This window comes from Dermatophagoides farinae, chromosome 1 (genome assembly GCF_024713945.1).
Source record: "Dermatophagoides farinae isolate YC_2012a chromosome 1, ASM2471394v1, whole genome shotgun sequence".
In the NCBI taxonomy this organism is placed as follows: Eukaryota; Metazoa; Arthropoda; class Arachnida; order Sarcoptiformes; family Pyroglyphidae; genus Dermatophagoides; species Dermatophagoides farinae.
In genome coordinates this window covers 955,403-981,601 of record NC_134677.1, presented here as the reverse complement: position 1 = coordinate 981,601, position 26,199 = coordinate 955,403, and the positions used below count along the sequence as shown (strand labels likewise).

Below are 26,199 nucleotides of genomic sequence, written 5' to 3'. Positions count from 1 at the left end.
TCGCAAGAATTTTGGCTTCCATTCATTTATGGATTTCTTGTACTGGTATACTATACTGGAATTAAGATGGCTAATAATAGCTATGTGTATTCGCAGTATTACATAACATTTGCGTTGATATCAATCGACAGTACAATGAATTTTGATTGTGGACAAAATTCCTAAGAATCATTATGACATTTTTTTTTGTCTAGGGAATGTGGTGAATTCTTTTTTTTGTTTTTTTTTTCTATTCAGAATGAAAAACAATTTCGAAATTCTTTGAAAGAAAAAAAAATATTTCTAGCAACTCTGTCGCCATCTATTGTTGTAAACAATAACTAAACAATTTGAAATTGATTTTTTTTTCGTTGACATTTTTTTTTAATTTAGCTAAAATAAAACGATTGAAGGTCAGAAATGGAAATGTAACATTTTTTTTTTGGCAATCACAAATTGTTTATCATAATCAATCAATGAAATATTGACATGACAAAAAAAAATATATCAAAATGAATCAATATCGATCCAAAAACGAAAACACGACCACCGGACGAAAATATGATTAAAAATATTCATGAGAATGAAAAAAAAACAGTGTACTGGTAGTAATAGAACAATCAATCATTTTATTTCACACCATAAGAATTGGATCGAACAAAAAAAAAAAAATGGTCAGACCCAATTTTTTTCCATCATTCGATTTTCTCATTGTCAACGTGGATACACAAATCTCTAAGCTGTTTGGTTGCCATCATCAATCGGTGAATAATGTCCATCAATAATTCGATGAACAAATTTTCGCTATTCACATTCATTTTGATATTACACCATTATTATGAAATCGAGGTTGATGCATTTCAAAAATGGACTTATAATGGTAAGTTTGAAATGGATAGTTTGATCAATCATTATCGTATTGATTTCAGATCAAAAATCATGGTCAGATGTGAGCAAAGAATGTGATGATATTAATCAATCACCAATCAATATTCGTTACACTGATCTTATATTCAATGAATCATTAAAAATTGAATTTCGTAATTATAATCAACCTAGCGCGAATTTTCGTGCCACTAATCATGGACGTTCAGGTATTTATTGAATTGTCAAGTTTTCAGATAATGTCCGTTTTTTCCTTAATAGTTCAATTTGATTATATTGGCAATTCAATCTTGGTGCCTACCATTACTGGATCAGCATTGAATGATGAAGAATTTGCATTGGAACAATTTCATTTTCATTGGGGAATCGATCCAAAAATTGGTTCAGAACATCGTATTAATGGTCATATTTATCCGATTGAAGTGAGTGTAAAAAATTTTTTTTCTGTTTCTTGTGACTAATTTTATTGGAAAAAAATTTGCAGATGCATCTCATTCATTATAATAATAAAAAATATCGATCATACAATCAAGCATTGGATGCACGTAATGGTAATGTGGCAGTATTGGCAATATTTTTTAATATCAATAAAAATGATAATGATTATAATCCTGGTTTCGATATTATAAGCAAAAAAATTCAACAACTACAAACCACACATACAAATCATTCAATTGATTTACAAGACCAGTTAATATTACAATTGTTGTTGCCAAATAATACTGCAAGTTTTTATCGTTATCATGGATCAGTTACAACACCACCATGTACATCAAATGTAACATGGTTAATAATGGATGATCCAAATGAAATTGAATTCAATCAGGTATCAATCATTATAGTTTGAATGAATGAATTTTATTTCATTTCATTTCATCCAATTCTACACTTGATTATTTAGTATGAAAAATTCTTGAACGTAATCGATCACAAATCTGGCAAAAAAATTGGCAATAATTTTCGCCGTTTACAAGAACCAAATGGCCGTCGTATTGAATGTTCATTTTTGAATAATAATGCCGGCGGTGGTAGTGGTGATAATCATCCACCTCACAAGAATAGTGTCAATATTACAATGGTAATCATTTTCACTTTAATCATCGTTGATATTGTGGCATTTTTGACCATTTCAAAAATCTACATGTTCAAATGAATCAACAACAACAACAGGGTGATGGGTGTGATCAATTGAAATCCAAAAAAAAAAATTCAATTCATTTCAATGATTATTTTAATTATTAATGAAAATTGGAAATAAAATAATGAATAAAATCGATAATCGAAGCAACACATTCATTCATATTTTATAATACAAAATATTTCATATTTGTGTGTGGGTGTGTGTGTATGAGATAATCGATAATCAAATCGATAATGATGATCAATTTTCTATAGAAAAAAAAGACAATGGCCGACAATAATTGCCTATTGGAGAGCAGAAAAAAATGAAAATTCAAAAAAAAACAGAGAGACAGATAGACAGACAAACAAACAAACGAAAAAAAGAAATGCCTAGAAATTTGAAAAATTAATAATAATTTGAATACATAATTTGATTAATAATGAAAGAAAAAAATTGTGAAAAAAACCAGGAGAATTGAGAAAAAAAAATGATCAACAAAATCAAACAACAACGGAATAAAAATCCTAATTATCGATGATCAATGAATGAATGAATGAATGAATGACAAGATGCAAATTGATTTTTCCATTTTTTTTTTGTTTTGGCTATTTCATTTATATAATGCGTATGAGATTGATCAATCTATTGATCGATTATGATGATAATGATGATGATGATTGGTTAAATTCAAAATTCTTCTAAAACAGGGATTAATTGAATGAAATGTTTCATTATCAATGATAATAATAATAATAATAATAACAAAATTAAATTGAAACAAACGAGAGAAAAAAAAATTGGAAAAGAAAATAGAAAAAAAAACACGAATTGAATAGTTTTTTTCATTATTTATATACACAGGTAGATAGATTGGTTGTATGGTTATTTTTCGTTGTTTCTGTGTGTGTGTGTGTGTGTATGTCTCGAAATTCAATGACTACAATGAATTCATTGGAGTTTCAATAATATAACAATGGTGAATGAATGAATTTTGTGTTTTGTCTTTTTTGAAAATTGTCGTTATAGTTGTCGTTGTTGTTGTTGTAGTTGAGAATGGAAATTGCAAATTTTTATACGTGATGAGTGATTAACATGATAAATGAATGAATGAATGAATGTTTGGATTCTGTAAAAGAAAAAAAGATTATGATCAATAAAAATTGAATTTATAAATATTGCAGAATTCAAATACGAACCATTAGAATTATTCTTGATCATCATCGTCATCATCATCATCGCCACCATTACTAATATCAGATTCTTCGGTATTTTCAGCATCAAAATCCAATTGTTCATTTGTTTCACTGATTGGTGATAATAATTTTGTTTGATTTTCACACAATGTATCGGATTCAATTTGTTTTTGTGCTAATGATTCAGATTCAATTTCCATTTTCATATCATTTTTTGTATGATTATCGGTAGTGGCCGGTGATTGGATCGATGATATAGCTTCTCGTTTTGAAGTATCATTATCGTCTACTTTATCATCATCATCATCATTATTATTCTTTGGTTGTTGATCATCTTGATTCGAAATTGTTGTCGATGATGGTTCATCATCTTTTAGGTTATCCAAGGATCTGGATGATGATGATGATGATTTCGAAACGGATAGATCATGTACCAAATTGGTATCACCATATTGTTCAATTGATTTAATCAATTTATCATCATCCATGTGGTGGTCACCATCTAAACGTTTGATATGTTCAACATCATCTGCAATATCATCCACATCATCATCTGCATCAAAATCAACATAATTCATATCGAATCCATCATCACTAGCAAATAATTTTGGACGTTTTAATTTTCGATGATTACGAAATGAAAGATCATCATCATCATCATCATCATCAAGTTCATCATCAATATCATCAAGATCATCATCAGCATCATTATTATCATCATTATAATTATGATGATATTGAACTAAATCATTATCATGTCCAATAAAATTATCATCAATATCATCATCATCATCATCATCTAGATCCGAGAATGATGCTTCATGCGATGATAATGATAATGATGGCCGATTTGATTTACGACGACGTTGACGTTGTTTTTCCTGATTTACATGATTCATAGACAATTGAGCAGTTGTTGTTGTTGTTGTTGGTGGTGTTGTACGATTGTTTATAGCATTTATGGATGAATTTGGTGAATGTTGACCGCTATCACCATGACTATTGAAAGACGATATAATTCCATTCGATATTGATGCTTGATGTGTGGTTGTTGCTGTTGCTGTTGTTGTTGATGATGATGATGATAATGAACCACAATTGTTATTGGAATTTGTTGGCTGTGAATCATTTAAATGTAAAGCTGCTGCTGCTGCTGCGGCTGCTGCTGCAGTAGAACCAATGAGATCTAATGTTGATGGAAATGGAAAATTTGCTAAAAATGGTGATAAACCTGATTCGGTTAATGCCTGGAATGAGAAAAAAAAATAACAAAACATTAAAATTTATGTAAATATGACAATATTTATCACCTGAAGTGATGCATTTAAAGCTGATGCAGCAACTGGATCATGATATGATGAAGATGATGCTGTTGTTGCTGCTGCTGCTGCTGCTGCAGCTACTGGTGATGATATTGAGCCAGTTTTTAATAATGAACCAGTTAAATTATTAATATTTGGCATCATTGAATTATTAGTTGATGATGATAATGAATTCATTGCACCAGCAATTGCAGCCGATGATGATGATGTTGATGATGTCGTTGATGATTGTAAAATGTTTCCATTACCAAATGGAAATGATGCGGAATGTGAATGATGATGATGATGATGATGATGATGTTGATTCAAAACCGAATCGGATATTAAATTTCTACAAAAAAAAAAATGAAAAAAAAATTAATAAGAAAAACTAATGAATAATGATGGGCAACACAAACACACACACACACCCACACAGAATGAGAGAAAAAAAACATCACTAATCATCATCAACAACAACAAAAAAAACACACACACACACATACACAGCATTGTATCAGCAGATAAACCAAATACTAATGAATACTAATGATCATCATCATCATCATCGTAATTATTGGCAGCTAAAAATATTTTTTTTTTCTGTCATTGTGAAGAAGTTTTTTTGTACTAGAGTTATTTTTTTCGGGACAATTTCGGTCCAAATGGATCAGAAGAAAGAAAAAAAAGAAACCGAGAAAACGAGCATTTGTTTCCAGTTTATGATTACAACTGTGTTTATAATGAGAAAAATGGATGGAAAGAGAAAAATTCTGCAAATAACATTGTTTCCAGAATGGAAAGAATAAAAAAAATTTTTCATCATTTTTTTTTTTTTTTTTTGGAAAATAATAATCATCAGAATATTTAATGTAAGAAATTCTTGAAAAAGACCAAAAAAAAATGTATGGATTTGAAATTATTAAGTCAAAAAATTGACAGATTCAGCAAGAATACACACATTTCGGGATAATAACAAAATAATTGACAAGCAAAAAGAGAGAGAGAAAGAAAAGAAATTTGGAAAGTGAAATTCCAATTATGATTTCAGTGGAAAAAAAATCTTTTCTTGGGTACACCAACACCACCACCACCACCACCGCCAACCAGATGTGAAATAAATGGTATGTATATGTGTTTTTTCTTGTGATTGGCAATCGTTGTTGTCAAACAAAATGAATATGGCCACCACCAATGATGATGATGATGATGATTATGACTACTAAAGACTGGGGATAAGAATGAGCAAATAAATCTTTTCAGTTTTTTTTTTCATTAGAAATTAGAACTAAAAAATAAGTTAAATACCCTAGATGAGAGAAACAAAAAATTCCGGATTGAACAGAATATTCTGTTTTATTTTGATGTTATACAAATATGTGAGTGTTCGACAAATGACAATGGATAATGTGTGTGTATTAATACTACTAAATATGTAAAACGAGCAACGACAACAACAACAACAACAACAAAATCGTATTATTCACTAATCATAATTAATTATATACAAGCATCGAATTTTGGAATATGGAACAAAAAAAAAAAAGTTTTTTTCTCATCTAAAACAAAAAAAATGGCGTGTTCCATAATCATCATCATCATTATCATGGAACAAGGCAAAAAAAAAGAATAAGGGTTTGGTCTTATGTGAACTAATCAACCACAACACACACCATGGCCAAAAAAAACCACCAGATATTAGGTAATCATAATTAATATTGATTCAAATGACTACCATGATGATTATTATTGAGAAAATCGCAAACTTGTGTTTTTTTCGCTCTCTCTCTCTCTCTCTCTCTCTCTCTCTTTCAGTGATCAATCACACACACACAAACCAAATAATAATGGAAAAGATTGAATTGAAATTCAGGAAAAAAATTCTGGTTAAACCAAGAGAGAATATATGAAATAAAATGGAAAGATTCCGCACCCCCATTTCCCTCTCATAATCAATCGATGGAATCAGTGAAAGTGAAAAGAAATTTCAAAATTGGAATTTGAAATTGGCATTTTTTTTTGTTTCCCATTATTTACTTTATTATTATTATTATACTTAATAATAAATTATATTCTGGTCGTAGGTTTTTTTCATTTTTTTTCTGGGCGCCATATGGAACAAATACACACACACACAACAAAACGATGTGTGTGTGTGTACAAAACCAAGAAAAAAAGAAAAAAAATTTTTTCGATCCAAAAATAAAATAATAGATTAGATTCAAACACACACACACACAAATCATACATGCATGTTTTGTGTGTGTGTGTTCGTGTGCAATACATTGGGATGGATAGAACCAAACCGAAATCGAAACCAAAACGAGACCAAAAAAAATGAATGAATGAATGAATGAATGCAAATAGAATACGTACTTTACTTTTCATATTCATCAATATTTTTCTTCTTATTTTTCTTATTTTTTTTTGGTTAATCAAACATACCAGCACACACACACACAAAGAAAAAGGGTTGTGAAGGGTAAAAAAAACTTGAAAAAAATAATGGAAAATTTTTTTCGAGTGTGTTTGTGTGTTTGATCAGAAAAAAAATAATGAATTTGAAAAAAAAATTCTTTTTCTGATTCTGAAAACAAGAATGTTTGTTATGCAAAGGAAAAAAAAAGAAAATGTTGTAAATGGACAGATTGCATAATAAATGCAGATTTATTTTGCTCGAAGCTAATCAAAAAAAAAAGATGTAAAAAAAGTAGAAACAAAACAAAACAAAAAAAAAATAAAGAATAAGAGAAACAAAATCTTTCAATCATTTGAATTCTATTTGACATTTAAAATATTAATGATATGAAGATGGAAAAAATTTTCTTCCCATTTCATTTCATTTTTTTTTTCGTTGGTTCCATCATCATTGTTTTGATGATGATGAAAACAACAAAACAGGAAAACTTTTTTTTTTTTGCCATTCGCCATCGAGAACCATCATCTTGATCATCGTGGCAAGAATAACAGAATCTTCATATACAAAACAAAAGATTTCTTTTCTTTTCATTTCATTTCATTTCACTTCATTCCATTTCTTTTCAATTCATCAATTCTTGACATTACAGCAAAAAAAAAGATGAATTGAATTTGATATGGTTTTTTTTTCGACTATCTCTATCTTTCTCTCTCTCTCGATTTCATTTTAATTATTTTTTTTCTTTCAATCATTAATAAAACAACAGAATTATCAATGTGAAGAATATTCTATTCAATTCAACATTCTTGTTGTCGCTACGATATTCTAAATTCTTTATTCATTTATTTAGTGACATACTCAATTCTAACCACTTTTTTTGTTCAATTGCGTTGGCGCCTTCTAATGAATGAATCGAAAATGGAAATATATATATATTCATCTTTCGTATCACGAATTTAAAAACGATAGGCCAGATGTACTATCATTTTCTAATGTTATTTTCGTTTTTTGTTGTTGTCGTCGTCGTCGTTGTTGTTGTTGTTGTTGTTGTTGTTATTTTATCATCATCATCATTGTTACCAACAACCGTTTGGGTACATCCCAACATATTGGTCGGATATCCAATCGTATTACAGGAAAAACATAAAAATTCATAAAAAAAATCAGCCAACAAACATACACACACTGAGAGAGAAACATATTGCATATATACTCTAGTGATGATGATCGCCAAAAAAAAACTATATAGAAAGGACCCGAGAGTAAAAATGAGAAAAAAAACTAGCAAGGTCCCAGAACAAACAACAACATCCAACTATCGATGTGCTGCTCTCGTTGATGCTGTGCTGATCAATAAATAATAAGGGAAAAAATAACCAAACAAAAAAAAAATATAACATCCATCCACTTTCAACGTTTGGGCCAAACATGAATGAAATTATGACTATGATGATCCATGCGTAGTATTTGTGACTTTGATTTGTCTCTTGTTTATATATGAGATCATAAGCATCATTTTTTTTTCTTCTGGAATGCGCACAAAAACAAACATATACAATGCACCTTATACTTGAATATTATTGGTGTGTGTGTGTGTGTGGCCCAAAAACAAGGAACCGGAAAAAAATGGGATGCCCTTAACTAAAATGGAAATATAAATAAATAAAATAGAAAACAACAACAACAACAACAAGAATCGATTCGATGCATTAGCTACTCTTTCATCGTCATCATCATCATCATTTTTTTTCTGTAAAATGGGCGAAAGAAAAATATGAATAAAAACAACAAACAAACAAGGACCACACCAACATATAGAAGTCGAGGGCGTCGTCGCTGTTGTCGTTATTCAATATGAATTCACATCAAAAAAAAAAAAAAAAAGAAAGGGAACAAACATGCCAAAACAAAAAAAAAAACATATACACAAACATAAGACCTAAATCAACTAAAACAACCAGCCAGCCAAAACCAGACAACCAACCAAAAAAATGGTTGACGCCAAATGGGCAGTTCCAGAATTTGAAAAAAAAGAAAAAAAATAAAATCAGAATCATTTTCAACAGCAGCAGCAGCAGCATAATGTGTGTTTGGTGGGTGTAATATGTATCCAGAATCACCAAACAACAACAACAAAAAAATATCAAATGAAAAACAAGAAGAAGAAAAAGAAGAAAAAAAAAACAAAATCAAGATTATGATAATGTAATGGGAATAAATAAAATGAAAAAATTCTTCTCTATATCGATATGGCTAAATGGCCAATTTTCAATGATTGAAAATTTCACATTAAATGACAAAACGCCATTAAACGTGTGTGTAATCGTAAAGCAATGACAATCATCATCATCATCATCATCATTATCGGTATGGGACCAGAATTTTTTTTTCAAATCAAATAAAATTGGATTGAATTGAAATCTGAAATTTTTTTTTTCTCTCACTAACCATCAAAAAAGCAATTTAGAGCAGAATACAAAAAAAACAACGAGAAATTTTTTTTTGTTTTTACAAAAATCATAAAACAATTTCAACTAATTCCTATGTTGAACATTAAATAATTTCCAATTTGGCGAAAACAGAAAAAAATGACCACTCACTCATAATTGTGATAATCGATTTTTATTTTCATCATCATCGATAAGAAAGAAAAAAAAATGAGAGAAATTTGTAACAAAGAAAAAATAAAAATTTCCACTCACTTTCCACCATCAATTTTGGTCAATGTTTTTGTCGCTGCTGCTGTTGCTGCTGCGGATGATGATGATGATGATAGCGATGTTGGTGTTGTACGTTTTGGACGACCACGTGCACCTGGTTTTTTAATCGCTGTGGTCAATGATGATGATGATGTTCGATGATTGATTAGATCAGATTGACCATTTGCCCATAATGTATTGAATTCTTCATCACTTCTTATAATAATAATAAGGATTGGTTGATTGATTGATTGATTAAATCAACTGAATACATACCCAGATCCTTTTTCCGATTTAGGTGGCCGTCGTTTATAGAATTCTAATTCATCTACAGTCCAAACGGCACCTTTAACATTTTCAACACGCATAAAACATTTATGTAGACTTAGATTATGACGGACGGCATTCTATAATATGGAATGGAATGAAATATCGATTTCAATTATATATTGATGATGATAATCAATTATCGACAAAAACAAAATACAAAACACAAACCTTCCACGTGGCTGCATTACGACGAAAATAGACAAATGTATCCTGGAACCAATTGTATATTTCATTCAATGTAAGCTGTTTATCCGGTGATTCATGTATGGCCTATTTTGATCGTTAAATGAGAGAGAGAATTTTTTTCTTTTTTAGTTAGTTTTTAAGAAAAATTGTATAAAAAAATCGATACTATCGATTTTGTCACAAACACACACACACACACACACAATCGATACTATCACCATTTTGAAACTTTAATTTAGCTTTGTCAAGATTAAATTGTCGTAAGTTTTTTTTACTCACTCACTCACTCCCTTTCATTTTTTTTCATTTTTTTTTTGTTTCAATGTTTTTTCACTCTTCTTCGCTCTTTTTTGCTCTGCAACAAAATGATTTACATTGCCTTCACAATTTTTTTTCTTTTAATTAAAATTTATTATAATGACAACAACAAAATGACACAATCCGTCCATATATAACGTACTAATTAATAATAGATGAAACACACGCATACACACAGACACAATGTTTATCGATTCTCTGTAAAAATGAAAAGCTTTTGTTTTTTTTTTGTTTCAACTTGTTATCGTTATGGTCATCATCATTATCTATCGGATATTACACACACACACAACACATATATCCGGATACGTTAGCGAACAAAAAAAAAATCATTATTACAGTCTAATCCGGTAACAAGAAAAGAAAAGAAATTCTGTTGTCCATTATATTATGTCTTATCTTTGAAACTGAATTTTTTTTTTCGTCGGCGCCAAACCAGAAAAAACAAAAGAAAATGAACAAAAAATGAGTAGAGATAAATCTACATAACTACAGAATCTCAAATATATAATTAGCACAAAAGAACAAAAAAAAAATTCAAATTCAAAGCAAAGCTTATCTCTTATTACAATTTAGATTTTTTTTTGTTGTTGTTGTTGCAACGATACAATGAAATGAATATTCTGTGTTCATTGAAGATGAACTTTTTTTTCTTTTTTTTTAATTTGAAATTTTAATATTTTAATATCTTTCATTCATTCATTCATTCATTTGATTTGATTTGATTTTTTTTTTAAAATTCATTTCATTCCATTGCATTGCATTCCCTAAGACACACACACACAATTCCGGCTTGAATGCAAGCAAGAATCATCTTTGTTGTTGCTTGGTTTATTCATTCATTCATTCATTAATTAAATTTCTTTATCGTTGGATCAAAGATACACTGACACCATCGCCACTACTATTGGAGATGACAAAAAACAAAAAACAAGTAACCAACCAAGCGACCAAAAAAAAAAGACAGAATATCTCTATTCATATATTCTGTAACTGAATCATCAAATCAAAGGAAATTAAAATGCCAAGGCAACTTTGATGTAATCAGAAAAAAAAAATCCTTCCTCCTTTTTTTTCTTGAAAAAAAATCGATCAAAAATTTATTTCCACTCTAAATGATATGAATGTAAAGTTCACTGAACAATATATCTAAAGCCCATAATAATAATAATAATAAAAAATCTGTTGTTCAAAAAAAAAACCCTAAATGAATAAAACAAAACAAAACGAAGAAGCAAAAAAAAAAAAAGGATTTATTATTTTTTTTTACTGTCATAGAATATTCTTGTCTCAATACACGAGCGCGCACACACACACACACACAGAATAATTTGTCTCATCATTGAAATTGATGATTACAAAACTGGTTTTATCGAAAAGCTCTAATTACACTGAATGAAACAAGAAAAAAAAAATGAAAATTTTTCATGAACAAAAAAAGAAAAAAATAATTAATATATTCAATAAATGAATGAATGTGATCAAACAATTTTCATCCATTGGAACGAAAAAAAAAATCATCATCAATTTTATCTCAAAAAAAAAATTAGTCAATATAAAATATACAAATACATGGCCAAACCTAAATGAAATTTAAGCTGTCAAAAATTTCAAATACCAAACTAAACTTGGATTTTTTTTTTAAAAATCATCTTTTCTGAATGGGCATTACGGTCACACACACACACACAAAGACAATTAATTTGAATTTGAATTTTTCTTTTTTTTTTTGGTTCCGCCTTTGATTTGTTCTACTAGCACTACTACTGCTGCTACGATTTTTTTTTCTATTTTCTTCGTTAAATTGTCAAACTATAAAATTCTAACACACACACACACACAAGAAAGAGATAAGTTTCATTATGGAAAAAAACGGAAAGGGAAAAAGTTTTTTTTCCCACCACCACCACCACCACCACCAACATTTTATTCAATTCAATTCCATGTGTGAATCAACAGAATTCAGACAGAGAAAAGATTCAAACAAAGTTTGTTCATGGTTAAAAAAAGAGTTTCGGATGAAAATAATTGTTGTCGAATATTCAATATTCAATATTAAAATTTGGGGGGGGTAATGTCACACACACACACACATACTTTTCTGTTTCTTTTCTTTTTATTTTTGCCTAAATTCATTCGTTCATTCACTTTGTACAACAGAATCACAATTGTGAAAGAATAAAAAAAAAGAAAGAAAAAAAAATAAATCAAATGAATTCAAATCGAATGCGACATAGACACACACACACACACACAGAGAGAAAATGAAAACGAAAACTAAAACTAAAAAAAATGATAGAAATTCTCAAATAATAATAAAAGTTTTTGGGCAACCAGAACCAGAATCAGAACCAAAAAGAAAAAAAAATATAAATTCTGTAAAGAATAAAGAAACTTATCATCATCATCATCATCTATTGTATATACACATATATAGCATTTCTAGAAAATGCAATTCACAGTGTCTATGTCATTTAATTGGAAAATAAAATAAAAAATTCATTTCCATGCAACAAAAAAAAAAGAAAAAAAAAAAGAAAACGATGGATGATGCATAGCAGCTAAATATATAATACAGAATGAGAAAATTGAAAGTGAATGAGTGAGAAACATGACAAAGTTTTGAGAAAATTTTTTAAAAAAAAAAGAATCTTTCTCTCTGTGTATGTTTCTCAACATTGAAATAAATGAAATTTTTAAATCTTTTTTTCACTCTCTCTCTCTTTCTCTCTCTATTTCATTTTAAATTCGAATTGAATCAATTATAAAATTCATGTCTGGAATCTATTTTTTTTTTTGCTGTTGTTGTGTTGGTTGGTAGTTGGTTGCCACATTATGAAACACAATGAAAGATGAATTTTAGATGAAAAAAGATGGCATTTCAAATGCAATTAAATTAAATCTGTAATACCCACTCACATACAAACACATTGTTTTGGACTTTAAATTGAATGGAAAAAAATTTCAATTGAAACAAAAGCATCTGTATCGTGTATTGATTGATTGGTAATGACAATATCTATATATATATATATATGTAAAACATACCTGTCTAATCAATGAAGCATATGTAAATGGTGGCCGTACTTCATTTGTACGATAAAATTGTCGATTACGTGAAATTTCTGTTTGTTTATTACAGGGTGACCAAAAAAAAAAAATCAATTTATTTGATTAAATCCAAAAAAACAATGAATAACTAACCTTCAGAGATATCAATATTATTACGATCAGCAATACGACGACGAGTATTTTCAGGTAAACAAAGATCACCATTATAATTATTGTGATTGCTGCTGTTATTATGATTATGTTTATTACATAATTTTTTAACCTTTCCATGTTTATTTCCTGTTCCCGCTGTCGTTGTTGATGGTGTTGAAGTTTTTCCGGTGGTAGTGGTCGTCGTGGCCGTCGTCGTTGTCGATGTTGTTGTTGTTGTCGATGATGATGATGATGATAAATCATTTTTATGATTTTTATTATTGCTACTTGATTTGTTGTTGTTGCTGTTGCCACTACTGCTGCTGTTATTCAACGTTTGATGTCCACCACCACCAATATCATCAATCAATGAATGATGATTATTTGACAATTTCAATGTTGATGATAATATTGGCGGTGTTTGACCACCAACACCACCATTATTATGATTTGGACTACATAATTTCATCATTGCTATTGATGAATCTTTTGCTAAATTTGTTGATTGTTGTTGTTGTTGTGTTATATTGCTACTATCACCGGATAGATTAAGAATATGATTATTATTATTTGTTGTTGTTGTTGTTGTTGTTGAATGATTTAATGAAGAATCATTCATCATTAATTGATGATGACGATCAGAATTTCTTCGTCGAATCGCTAATGATGATGATGATGATGATGATGATGATGCATTACGATGATGTTTAGATGATAATGATGATGATGATACGCTATGTGTAAGATCAATAAAATTTTCTGAATTACATGAACCATTTGGTGATGCAAGCGACGATGGTGATTTATTGTTATTATTATTATTATTATTATTATGGTGATTATGATTCATCATAAACAATGAATGTGTATGACTAGATGAATGATGATGACGTGAATTTGGTGATGATAAACTCAAATTATGATGTTGATTATTAATGGTGGAAGTCCTTGATGGAATAGCCGGTGATAAACGATGATTATGATGATGTGTTGATGATGATGATGATAATGAACCATTCAATAATTGTTGTTGTTGTTGTTGTTGATTATTATGATTATTATCTAAACCATTTGTTGCAACATTTATTGCTGCATTCAATTCTTCATGTTCTTGTAGAAATTTTAATACATTTTGAAGATTTGTATTATTATTATTACTACTAGTAGTGGTGGCTGTTGTCATTGATGAATTTTCATTATTTAATTTATTATTATATGACAATTGTTGATTTTGATGAGTACTGTTATTGGCCACTGCTACAACAGCAGCAGCAGCATTTCTTAAAGAATTTTCTGATAAAGATGATGTTGTCGATGTTGATGATGTTGTTAACACATTGATTTTATCATCATTTGAATGAATATTGCCATTATTAGCAGCAGCCATATTGATATCATCATCATCATCATCATCATCATCATCATGTCACCATTTCTACCACCACCATCAATCAGATTATTGTTTGATATTGTTGTTGTTGTTGTTGTTGTTGCTGGTGGTGTCGATTTTGCCGTCACCGCCGCCATATTATTATTATTATTATTGTTATTGTTATTATTGGCAACAGCTGCCATTGCTGCTCGTTGTTTACCATAAAGATGTTGTAACATTGCCATCAATATATCTCGTTCTTTTATCAATTGTGATTCTAATTGTTGTACAACTTGCATCTGTATACGTGCCTGAGCGGTGCTACGATCATCTAGGCCATGTTCATTGGAAATATGTTTGAAAAACAATGCCAAATCATCACAATATGTTTCACATCCGGGCCATTTACACATACTATGATGATATAATGTTCCAGTATAGATATTTGAATCACCAACAAACATTGGACTATTACTACGTCCATTCATATTTGTATGATTTGTATTGGTTGCCGCTGCTGCTGCTGCTGCTGCCGTTGCTGCGGAAATAACCGCATCATTTATTATACTATTGCCAATATTACCACCGAAACAACTATTGGCTAACATTACTGTTAATTCTTGATTTAATTGTTCCAATGATTCAATCGATTGTTGTTGTTGTTGTTGTTGTTGAGGTGATGATATCGAATGTTGTGATAGTGGTTGTGGTGGTAGTGGTGGCGGTGGTGGTGGTAAATGATGAGAATTCTGATAATGTTGAGGATAAACAGATTGTGATTGTTGTTGAGATGTTGCCTGTTGAAGTAATTGACCAGAATTTGAAAATGTTGTTGCTGTGGTTGTTGTTGTTGGTGTTGTTGTTGCTGTCGTTGTTGAGACCATGCCACCACTATTTCTACCATTTGTTAATATTGATGATGATGACGATGATGAATTTGTTAATGAAGAACCTGAAGAATTTGGTGAATTAGCTAATCCAGCTAATAATGCAGATGATAATCCGGCCGCTAAACCATTAACAGCAGCAATATTGAATTTATGTTGTTGATTCTGTTGTTGTTGTTGTTGTTGTTGTTGTTGATGTTGCTGAACGGCAGCTGCAGCGGCCGCATGATTTGTTATATTAGCTAATAAGAGATCCAATAATTCATCTTGACTAAAATTTGATGCATTTGGTACTGATTTCATAAATTCCTGTATAATTGGTTGAAATGAATCTATGAAAAAAAAGTAAAAAACAAACGAATTTTACAATTGAAATTGGTCAAATTTTGCATAATAATAAAATACTCACTAAGTAGATATTGACGATGTGATGATAGCTGTAAATGTTGCATAATTTGTTGCTGTTCCATTTGTAGCTGCTGTCGTAGATGCATTTCAAATTGTCTTGATAATAATTGCTGTTGTTGTGGTGGCGGTGATGATGGCGGTGATGATTGTTGTTGTTGTTGTTGTTGTTGTTGCGTTAATTGATTACGATAATTTGTTTGTTGTTGTCTTGTATGATTATGATGAGATTTGAGATTCAAATGTGCCATTTTCACTTTGTTAACAAAATTTTTTTTTGATTTTTGTTGCTGTCTTTTTCTACGTTGTTTCGTTGGTTGTAAATTATTGTTCGTAATGGACATGACTTTGGATGTTTTTTTTTCGTTTTTTTTTTTAGTTTTTTAAATCACTGATTTATTTTAATTGAAAACAAATAAACAAACAAACACGGCCAATAATTGATTGATTGATTGATGTTGTTGTTGTTGTTGTTGTTGTTTTGGCCCACCAAAAGATTTTGTTGTTGCCATTTCAAAGATGTGATTGAAGAAGAAATAGAAAAAAAAGGAGAAAAAAAACTCGTTAGAAATTGAAATTCATTTTTCATTGAAGAAAATGAAATTTTTTTTTAAAAAAAAGAGGAAATGTATAAAAAGTGTAACAAAAAAAAAATGGCGACAAATCATCAAAAATGGTGGTGCAATGAAAAAAAAAACATTGATAGCACACACATCTTCGTCTTCTTCATCTTATCGGTTTTTTTCCTCAAAAAAAAAAACATAATGGCGAATGAACAAAACGGATAATTTATACATACATGCAATTACGAATTGATGATGATGACGATCATGCAATGACAACAACAAAAAAAAAACAAACCAGAAAAAGAAGTTGAACTAAAAATGAAATAAAAGGAAATATATCATCAACAAGACAAAACAATAACAATTATTTTCTGGTATCATCCTGGAGACCATTTGAGAAAAAAAAAATAAACGAAAAACAACAACAACGACAACTACGGAAAACAACCATATTGACAAATTATCAAATACAAATGATGACAAATAAATAAACAAACAAACAAACAAATAATAAATTGTCTGACAACAACAACAACAACGACAAAACCACAAAAATAGGAACGAAATTTGTTGATCCAATTTTTTTTGGGGTGGATTTTTTTTTCGTTTTTTTTTGTTGATTTTAAAACGGTTGTCGTGTGACCAATAATCATAATCGATAGTCATTTATTATTATCACACGATGGCGTTACCTGGTGATATTGATTGATTGATGATGGTGGTGGTGGTGGCCGAGTTTTTTTTTCATATTTTTTTGATCATCATCATCATTTCGTTGTCACATGTGTGTGTGTGTGTAATGATTAGGTTAAATTTTTTTTTTGGGTCAAAAAACTTTACACTTTTTTGTTTTTGTTGTTGTTGTTGTTGTCACACAAACACACCAAACTACAACAACAACAACAACAATATAATAAAAGGAAAAATAAACATTTTTTTTGAGAAATTTTTCTAAAGAAAAAAAATTAGGCCAACTGATGGCTACGATTTAACCAATTGAAAACCGATTGTTTTTTTTCAAAGAAAAAAAATGTCAAAAGATCCATCTGCTGTTGCTATCCAACTTGTTGATTATTATTACACATTCGGTATCTGTCTGTGTGTGTGTGTATCGATTATTATTGATTGATAAACAATAGTGATGATACAGAAAAAAAATGACAAGTGATTTCTTGAATCTGACAAATGGCCATATGTAACTGATTTTTATCCATTATTGTTTCATCCAAAAATAATAATGGATACAGCAACAATAACAACAACAACAATAACGTTGTTTAGATTTTCACCAAAATGGAAAGAAAAAAGACAAAAATATAAACAAAAAACAATTAACAAGATTTTCGGCAAGCAAGAGAAAAAAAAATGGCATTTTTAATTGAAATAAACAAATTTTTTTTTCGAAATTCATCATCTGTCTGTCTGTGTGTTATGCAAGAGAGAAACTGACAGAATTTTCTTTTCTTTTCTTTTTTTGCCATTGTGAAATAAAAATTGATGTCTATATCACAGAATAGGATCGATTTTGGTGTTTTAACAAACATCAACATCCACACACACACAATATTTATGTGTGGCGAAATCATTTATTTTTCATTCAAAAAAAAATTTCTTTCTCTCTCTCTGGTCGACCAAAAAAAACACAAAATTTACCACACACAAACCAACACAAAAAGCAGACAATTGTTTTTCTCCACAAGACACAAAAGAAAAAAAAAATTTCAATAATTTGAATATCATCATCATCATCAGCAAACAAAAAAAAAAGCAAAGAAAAATTCGATTATGATGATGATGATGATCCATAAATAATTAGTCAAAAACAAATTATCACCACAGGGATGTTTGTATTCACATTCAAAAAAAAATTCATTCATTTTTCATTCGGTACAAAAACATCACCACCAGCACCACTACCACCAATACACAGAAGTCATGAGCCCACACACTGATTTTTATTTTCATAAAGAAGAAGAATAAAAAAAAATCGTTTCTCGTTGTTTGTTTATTTTTTTTTGTTCTTGCTAAGCAGAAAATGGAATTGGATGAAAAAAAAATTTTGAAAGAATCGATATCAAATTGAAAATTCTCGAAAATTCTTGAAGAGATATACACTTGAAAAAAATGAAAAGAATCCGCACTATCGGTTTTTCATTTTTATTTTTTTTCCACCAAATAAATTGTAATACGAAATAGTGAAAAAAAAACAGCAACCTTGAACTAATGAGCAAGTGTGTGTGTGTGTGTGTGTGTGTTTGTTGTGGCAAATAAGGGGATTGGGATTTGGATTTGAAAAAGGAGTAAAAAAATCCCTGAATAATGGTGTGTATAAGTGTTAATTATTATTATCAGCCAACAACAACAACCAGCTTTTCCTAAAGGAAAACAAAACAAAACCAAAAAAAAACTTGCGACCTAACCCTTTTTTTTCCTGCCACCATGATCTGAATGTTATTTCATATTTTTCATTATTACTGAGCTGATTATTCATTGGATTCGGCCAAAAAAAAAAATTTTTTTTTAATGAATGAAATGAATAAAAAAAAAACAACAACAACGAACGATAGTGTCGGGCAATTTTTTTTTTTGGTTTTGTTTCATCCATTGAAATAGCCTCATATGGGTGACAATGAATTACTAGCCAGGAAAAAAAAAATGGAACGCTCGACCCCAGAGAGAAGAGAGAAAAAAAAATTAATTTAACCCATACACACAGTGGCAGCCAAAGCAGCAGCCACAGCAGCAGCATTAGCACAACCGGACACAGGACGAATCCAACACATTCACCAATATTCATTTGTTATTGATGATTGAATCGTCATCCAATGGATGGATGGATGCTAATGAACTTTTTTTCGGAGAAAAAAAATGAAATGATTGTATAATGGCATTGTACAGAGAGAAAAAAAATAAGAAATTGAACCCGTCGGAACATCATCATCGTCAACAACGACAGCGACAGCGAAAACAAAAAAAAAAAACATGAACATTTTACTCCATTATTCTATTGGTTAGTAGTAGTTGAATTTTCTTTTGTTCAAAAAAATTATTTTTTAACAAAATCATTCGAGCATCTATCTACACACACACACACATATGGATAAATTATCTTGCATGTCATTTTTTTTTTCATTTTCAGTCGTTGACAATTAAATTTTTAGCCTTTCAAAAGAAAAAGAAAACAAGAAGAAATAAATTCCATTGATCTGACTGATCATTTACGAATCATTTACGAACCCGGAAATTATCATTGAATCCGGTTTTTTTTCTGTCAAAAAAAAAAAATATGAAACGCATTTAGACCCGAGTAAAAAATCCGCCCTAAAAAAAACAAAAAAAAAATTTTTGTATCAACCCACATCAACACACACATACAACCCTTTTTTTCGCATATATAGGATCGGTTTGACAACAATTGAATGATGGAAAAAAAACGAAAGAAAAAAACGACAACTTTAATTTCATTTATTGTTGATGTCAACATTTTTTTTTTTCATCGCAGGAATGAGGCTTTGGTGTGTGTGTGTGTGTTCAAATATTCATTTGAATTTGAAAGTGAAAGAAAAAAAACCCGAACAAAAATGTTGTTATTGTCATCACACAATTTATATTTTTTTTTTTGCAAACATGATTCTGTTGGAAATTTTTTTTTCTGGTTAAAATTATAGGCAAAAAAAACCAGGCCGTGAATGGATGGAAATGAAAATGCATCGGGTACACACACACGCATACACACAAACAAACAATAAACAATAAATCAACAACAACAACAACAACAACAACAACATAGGCAGATATTTTGTTTTTTTTCTATTGCAAATCAAATGAATATATGATGTTCACAACATTTTTTTTTGTTGTTTTGTTTTCCACCCACATAGACCTATAACCGGTGATACAGCACAATAAAAACGACCATATGGAACAAACACAGAAACACACAGATAGAGAGAGAGAGAGAGAGAGTGAAAAGAGAAAAAACATCCAAATGAAACAGCAGAATAAAGAATGGCGAGTATAGATTTAAAAATAATAATTCGATAACCAATCAATGAAAAAACTATTGCAAAAACCACAAGAAAAATTTTCATTGAATCAACACAATGGATATTTGTGATTTTTGTCTGCCTGTCTCTCTCTCTCTCTCTGTCTTGAATTCAGAATTGCAACAATTTTTTTTTTCATTGTTGATAATGACTGGTTTCATCATCATCATCATCATCGATTCAGACATTCATTTATTCATTCATTCACACATTTTATTTAAATTTTCAATTTTCAAACAAAAAACAAAAAAAAAACAACCTTTCACTTTCATTCATCAAATCCTTGAAAACACACACACACAAACACACATTTAAGAAAGCATTTATGAGAAAGAAGAAAAAAGCAATTTTCAATTCAATTCAACAACCATCCAACAACAACGCGAACAACAACAACAAAAAAACAACAACAGCAAAACAACAACAACAACAACAATGATGAAAAATTGGCTAAAATTGGATTTTTCCATTTTTTTCTTTTCTCTCAGTGATTATTTTGATGTTTTTTTTTTTGGTATATTGCAACAATGATAATTTACCACACACACACACACACACACACACAATGTTTTTGTGTGTGTAGCTGTGTGATTGGCGAATGGAAAAAAAGTGGTTAGATTGTTTTTTGTTTTGAAATGAAATAATTTTCCACATTTTTTTTTCGTTGTCAAGGTCGATTTGATTAACATTGAAAAATAAAATAAAAACAAACACGGCGTCATTCTGTTGTTGTTGTTTTTGTTGTTGTTGTTGTTGTTGTCGGATATGGATAGGAATAGCAATGACAATGACAACAACAACAACAACGACAACAGCCGCAGCAAACAACCAAGAAAAATAACGAAAAAAAACGTTTATTTTTGTATGAAAGAAAAAAAAATTCCTAATTGGATGTTGCCATGTTGAGGCACACACACACACACACACACACACACACACACACACACACACACACACACAACAACAACAACAACAACAATTTTTGAATTGTGAAAAAAAAGTGATTTCTCTGTCTAACACACACGATGTCCATTGAGATTTTTTTTTTTGTATTTTCAATCCTTCCACATCATTATTTAAAAACAACTACCACAATAACAACAAAGCTAGTCATTTCTTGAAAACAAAATTCTGATTTTTTGTACAAGTCATCATCATTAGTATATCCACATGATTGTCCATTGTGGATGGCAACCACAACCACCACCACCACTACAGCCACCAAAAATGTAAACCAGAAAGAGATTTTCATTTTCTATCCATTTATTTGTTTGTTTGGTTTGATTTTCTATAAATCCATTTTTCCATTTATATACAATACAATCATCATGTGATTAAATCATGTGAGTTACAAACAAACAAACAAACAAACAACAACAATAAACAAATCTCAAATAACAATGGAAATATTACCTTCAAAAATGAAAATGGAAATGAAATATGCACAACAACAACAATAAAAAAAAAAAATTTTGAATTTGACAACACAACACAAAAAACAAAAAACAATTACCCATCTCATCACTACCGCTATTCAATGATGAGGATGATGGTAATGATCCTGAGACTTGATGATGATTATTATTATAATCCATGTTCCATCACCATAAGTCAAAGCGATTATCGACACACACACACATACACACACACACACACACATACAGCATGAATGCAAATGATTTTCTAGCGAAAAAAAAATGAGTGAATAATTTTCATATAATCATTATCCATTGAATCAATTTAGTGAAACAAAACACTCATGCATGATTTTTTTTTTAGCCATTGAAAGGATTGGAAAAAGAAGAAGAAGAAAGAAAGAATTAATGTGAATAAAAAAAAAAAAAATCAAAAACAACAAAATTATCATCATCATCATTATAATTCTGACTGATTTATTTATTTATTCATTCATTCATTCAGTTTTTCTTGTGGATTCTGTACATTTTTTTCCATTCATTATTCTTCATCATCATCATCATCATCATCACTTTAATTGATGTCTGTTGATGTTTAATAAACACAATAACAAACGCATACACATACAAAATTCAATTCCAACTGGTTTTTTTCTCTTCTCAAATTGAAATTGCATTTATACATATACATTGATAAAATGTGTTTTTTCCGGCTAAAAAAAAAAACGTTGAATAACGTTCTGTTTTTTTTCTGGTTTTTTTTTTCTTGGTCAAAGAATTCTGTGGCCAACAAGAAAATAGAAAAACAAGATAATTATGACAGAAATTGATTGGAAAACAATTTTTTCTTTCATACTATTTTTCATCAGAAAAAAAATTCATCAACATCAAATTTAGCAAATTTGTGCACTTGAACACGAACATTGTTTTTTTTTTTTTTAATATTATTAAAAACACAAAAACAGAATAATTGCATGAATATCAATATGGAAAGAATGGAATATTTCTCTTGTAACATACACACACACCCGTACTCACTAGAATTCCAATATTCTGGAAAAAAATAAGAAAATTCTGATGACAAAAGCAAGATGAATGTTGTCGATAAATGATCATCACCGCACACACACACACACACAAACACGAACACACGTTCACATATATAGCCCCATTATAATGCAATTAATACAATATGTGCCAATATCACTATGAAATCCTAAAGTAAAAAGGAAAAAAATATGTCGCATAGAGAAAAAAAAAATAAATTTTCAAATTTTCAATGTTGCCACTGCCTGTTCCATCACAATGATGATAGTGATATCATCTCATTGGAAAAATCTGGGAAATAATCGGTTATTTTCATCATCATCATCATCATCATCATCATATTATTATTATTGATGTTGAAACGCTATTAACACAAGATGATGATCATCATCATCATTGAGATGCGATAAAAATAAAATTTGTTTTTTTTTCGTAAGTAAAAAAAATCAAAAAAAAAAAAAAAAAAACAATAACAAGATGCGACACGATGAATCAATGTGTTTTTGAATCATTTTCAGACAAAAAAAAAAAAAAAACAGCAGCAGCAGCAGTAGCAGCCCGTAAGGCCAATAATAATATCCAACAACGATTAGAAAAAAAGAGAGAGAGAGAAATGAAATTAAAATTGAAATATAGAGTGTGAAAACAAAACAAAACAAAACAAAAAAAAAAAATCGAGTTCACCGAACTTTTACTTGGGGTCGAATGGCAAAAAAAAAAATAAAAAAATACCAAAGAAAAAGATGCCCCATACACAGGCGATAATCTTGCGCGTGCTAGTGCTCTCACACATGCACATCAAACCCTTTTTTCTCTTTCTCTCTCTCTTCAACATTTAAATTCGTTCAAAGTTCACGATAAATTCATTTGATTATTCATCCTCATCAACAGAAAAAAAACTAATAATAAACAAAACAAAACAAAAAAAAAAAAAATCACCCGAGACCCACATACCCTACCGAACGGGTTAAGCCCGTGATGTGGTGGACTAGACCTATGAGAGCAAAAAACAAAAAAACACACACACACACACATTCAAGGCCAATGTGAATAAATTTAAATTTACAAAAAAAAAAAAAAAAAAAAATGAAGAGTGGAACAAATAATAGCAAGAAAAAAAACAATACGAATCAATATAATTCAAATGAATTAAATACAACGTACAAAACACACACACACACAGAGAACATGACATTTCCATATCACTCAATCACAAGAAAAAACCCTTTTCGATTCGTTTCATTTCCAGAAACATCATTTTTTTCTGTTGTTGAATAGACCATCATCATCATCATCCACATTCGTCCATGCGTGTGGATGTGTGTGTGTGTGTGCATAGAGCAAGATAGCTAAATAATGAAAATGAAAATAAAAAACAATTGACATTTTTTTTTCGCTGGGCCTCGGGAATCTGAATAAAACTATGATAGGGTGAGCGAGTGCATAAAAAATAAAAGGAAAGGGTATGAGAATGGGACGAGAATAAAAAAACAACCCTTTAACCCGACCCTGACGGGCTATTTGAAAAAAATAGTGATTGTGGTGATGCAACTCAATTCGACTCAACCCGAGAGTGATGGGCAATAGTTAACTGGTCCAAAAAAAAATAGTAAAAAATAACTGAAAAGACCAAATAACAACAACAACAGCCCAAACTGAACCAAAATAATAATTGACAATACACACACACACACAAAAGTATTATTTCAACAAAATAAAATCAAAAAGAATTAAAAGAGAGAAAAAAAAATTAAAATGAAATGGAAATGGAATATATGAATATTTTTTTTTCTAGAATAACCCTTTCGCACACACACACACACAGAAAAACTTGGAGCAAACATTTGATAACGATAAAAATGAAAGAGAAAGGGAAAAGAATTCAGTTCCAACAACATCAACAACAACAATAAGAGAAACAGAATTGACAATGTATATGTGGTATTGAGATATGGATAATTAATATATACGAATATGGTATATATGGTACCCCTTTTTCAGAAAATGAAAATTCAATGAATGAATGAATAAATATCATCATCAAACACACCACACACACACACAATTGGAATATTTTTTCATTAATAATTCCATCGAGATATGGGTGTTTGATGATGATGATGATGATGATGATGAAAGTGATGAATGAATAAATGAATAAGAATCGATGATAAAATATTTGCTTTTTTCATATTAAAAAAAAAATTTTATCTTTTTGTTTTTGTCTATCGATAATGATGATACACAGCCACCACCAGCAGCCAAATAAACACACATACATTCCAGTAATAATAGTAGTAGATGAAAATCAATCAAAATTCAAGAGAAAAGGATGAAAAAAATATATCTATTGATTTGGAGATAAATATGGAATTTTGGTAGGTAGGTGTGTGTGTGTATGTGATAGATAATAACAATATCCATCATCAATATTCTATATATGATGATGATGATGATCGGTATCGTTATCGTTCATTTTGATTTTTTCACTGAAAAGCAACCAGCCAAAAAAAGGGAAAAATTCCATTCAATTTCAATCATCATCAATTATTGTACACGACAAAGATCGGATATATGAAAATTATTAATTATCATCATGGAGGTTTGAAAAACAAAAAAACAAAAAACAAAACAAAACAGCAGAAAAAAATTCATGATTTTAACATTGGATGAAATTTTATTATTAATGATGATCCAGGATCGAATGGTCGGTTATTATACAGGGAGAGAGAGAGAAAAAAAAAGTTTTATTTGCCCGATGGGTATACATGTACATATAACCGAGTTGTATAGTTGCATCGTGCACAAACACACACACATACAG

At 29.7% G+C, this 26,199-nt stretch overlaps 2 protein-coding genes across 3 annotated transcripts; one reads left to right on the top strand and one right to left on the bottom strand.

Annotated features, from left to right (window-relative positions):
* The first annotated feature begins 750 nt into the window (after positions 1 to 750).
* On the top strand, positions 751 to 2,036 carry LOC124491479 (carbonic anhydrase 6-like). Its single transcript, XM_075735432.1, has 5 exons — positions 751 to 859; positions 909 to 1,073; positions 1,126 to 1,286; positions 1,349 to 1,690; positions 1,766 to 2,036. Exons 1-5 carry the CDS (start codon positions 751 to 753, stop codon positions 2,015 to 2,017), a joined length of 1,029 nt encoding a protein of 342 aa, XP_075591547.1. The 3' UTR covers positions 2,018 to 2,036.
* A 41-nt stretch (positions 2,037 to 2,077) lies between these two features.
* On the bottom strand, positions 2,078 to 20,078 carry LOC124491977 (uncharacterized). 2 transcript variants are annotated; one of them, XM_075736144.1, is made up of 13 exons: positions 17,560 to 20,078; positions 17,101 to 17,179; positions 16,306 to 16,692; positions 15,182 to 16,228; positions 13,638 to 14,501; positions 13,482 to 13,558; positions 10,098 to 10,199; positions 9,876 to 10,006; positions 9,603 to 9,815; positions 4,601 to 4,833; positions 4,491 to 4,549; positions 3,184 to 4,427; positions 2,078 to 3,113 (listed from the first exon to the last, which is right to left on the bottom strand). In XM_075736144.1, exons 3-12 carry the CDS (start codon positions 16,643 to 16,645, stop codon positions 3,192 to 3,194), a joined length of 4,302 nt encoding a protein of 1,433 aa, XP_075592259.1. In that variant the 5' UTR covers positions 16,646 to 16,692; positions 17,101 to 17,179; positions 17,560 to 20,078; the 3' UTR covers positions 2,078 to 3,113; positions 3,184 to 3,191. The 2 variants fall into 2 exon arrangements, with proteins under 2 accessions (XP_075592259.1, XP_075584479.1); XM_075728364.1 differs by lacking the exons at positions 15,182 to 16,228; positions 16,306 to 16,692; positions 17,101 to 17,179; positions 17,560 to 20,078 and having other exon boundaries at positions 4,491 to 4,833; positions 9,603 to 9,812; positions 13,638 to 15,155.
* Between the last annotated feature and the right edge of the window lie 6,121 nt (positions 20,079 to 26,199).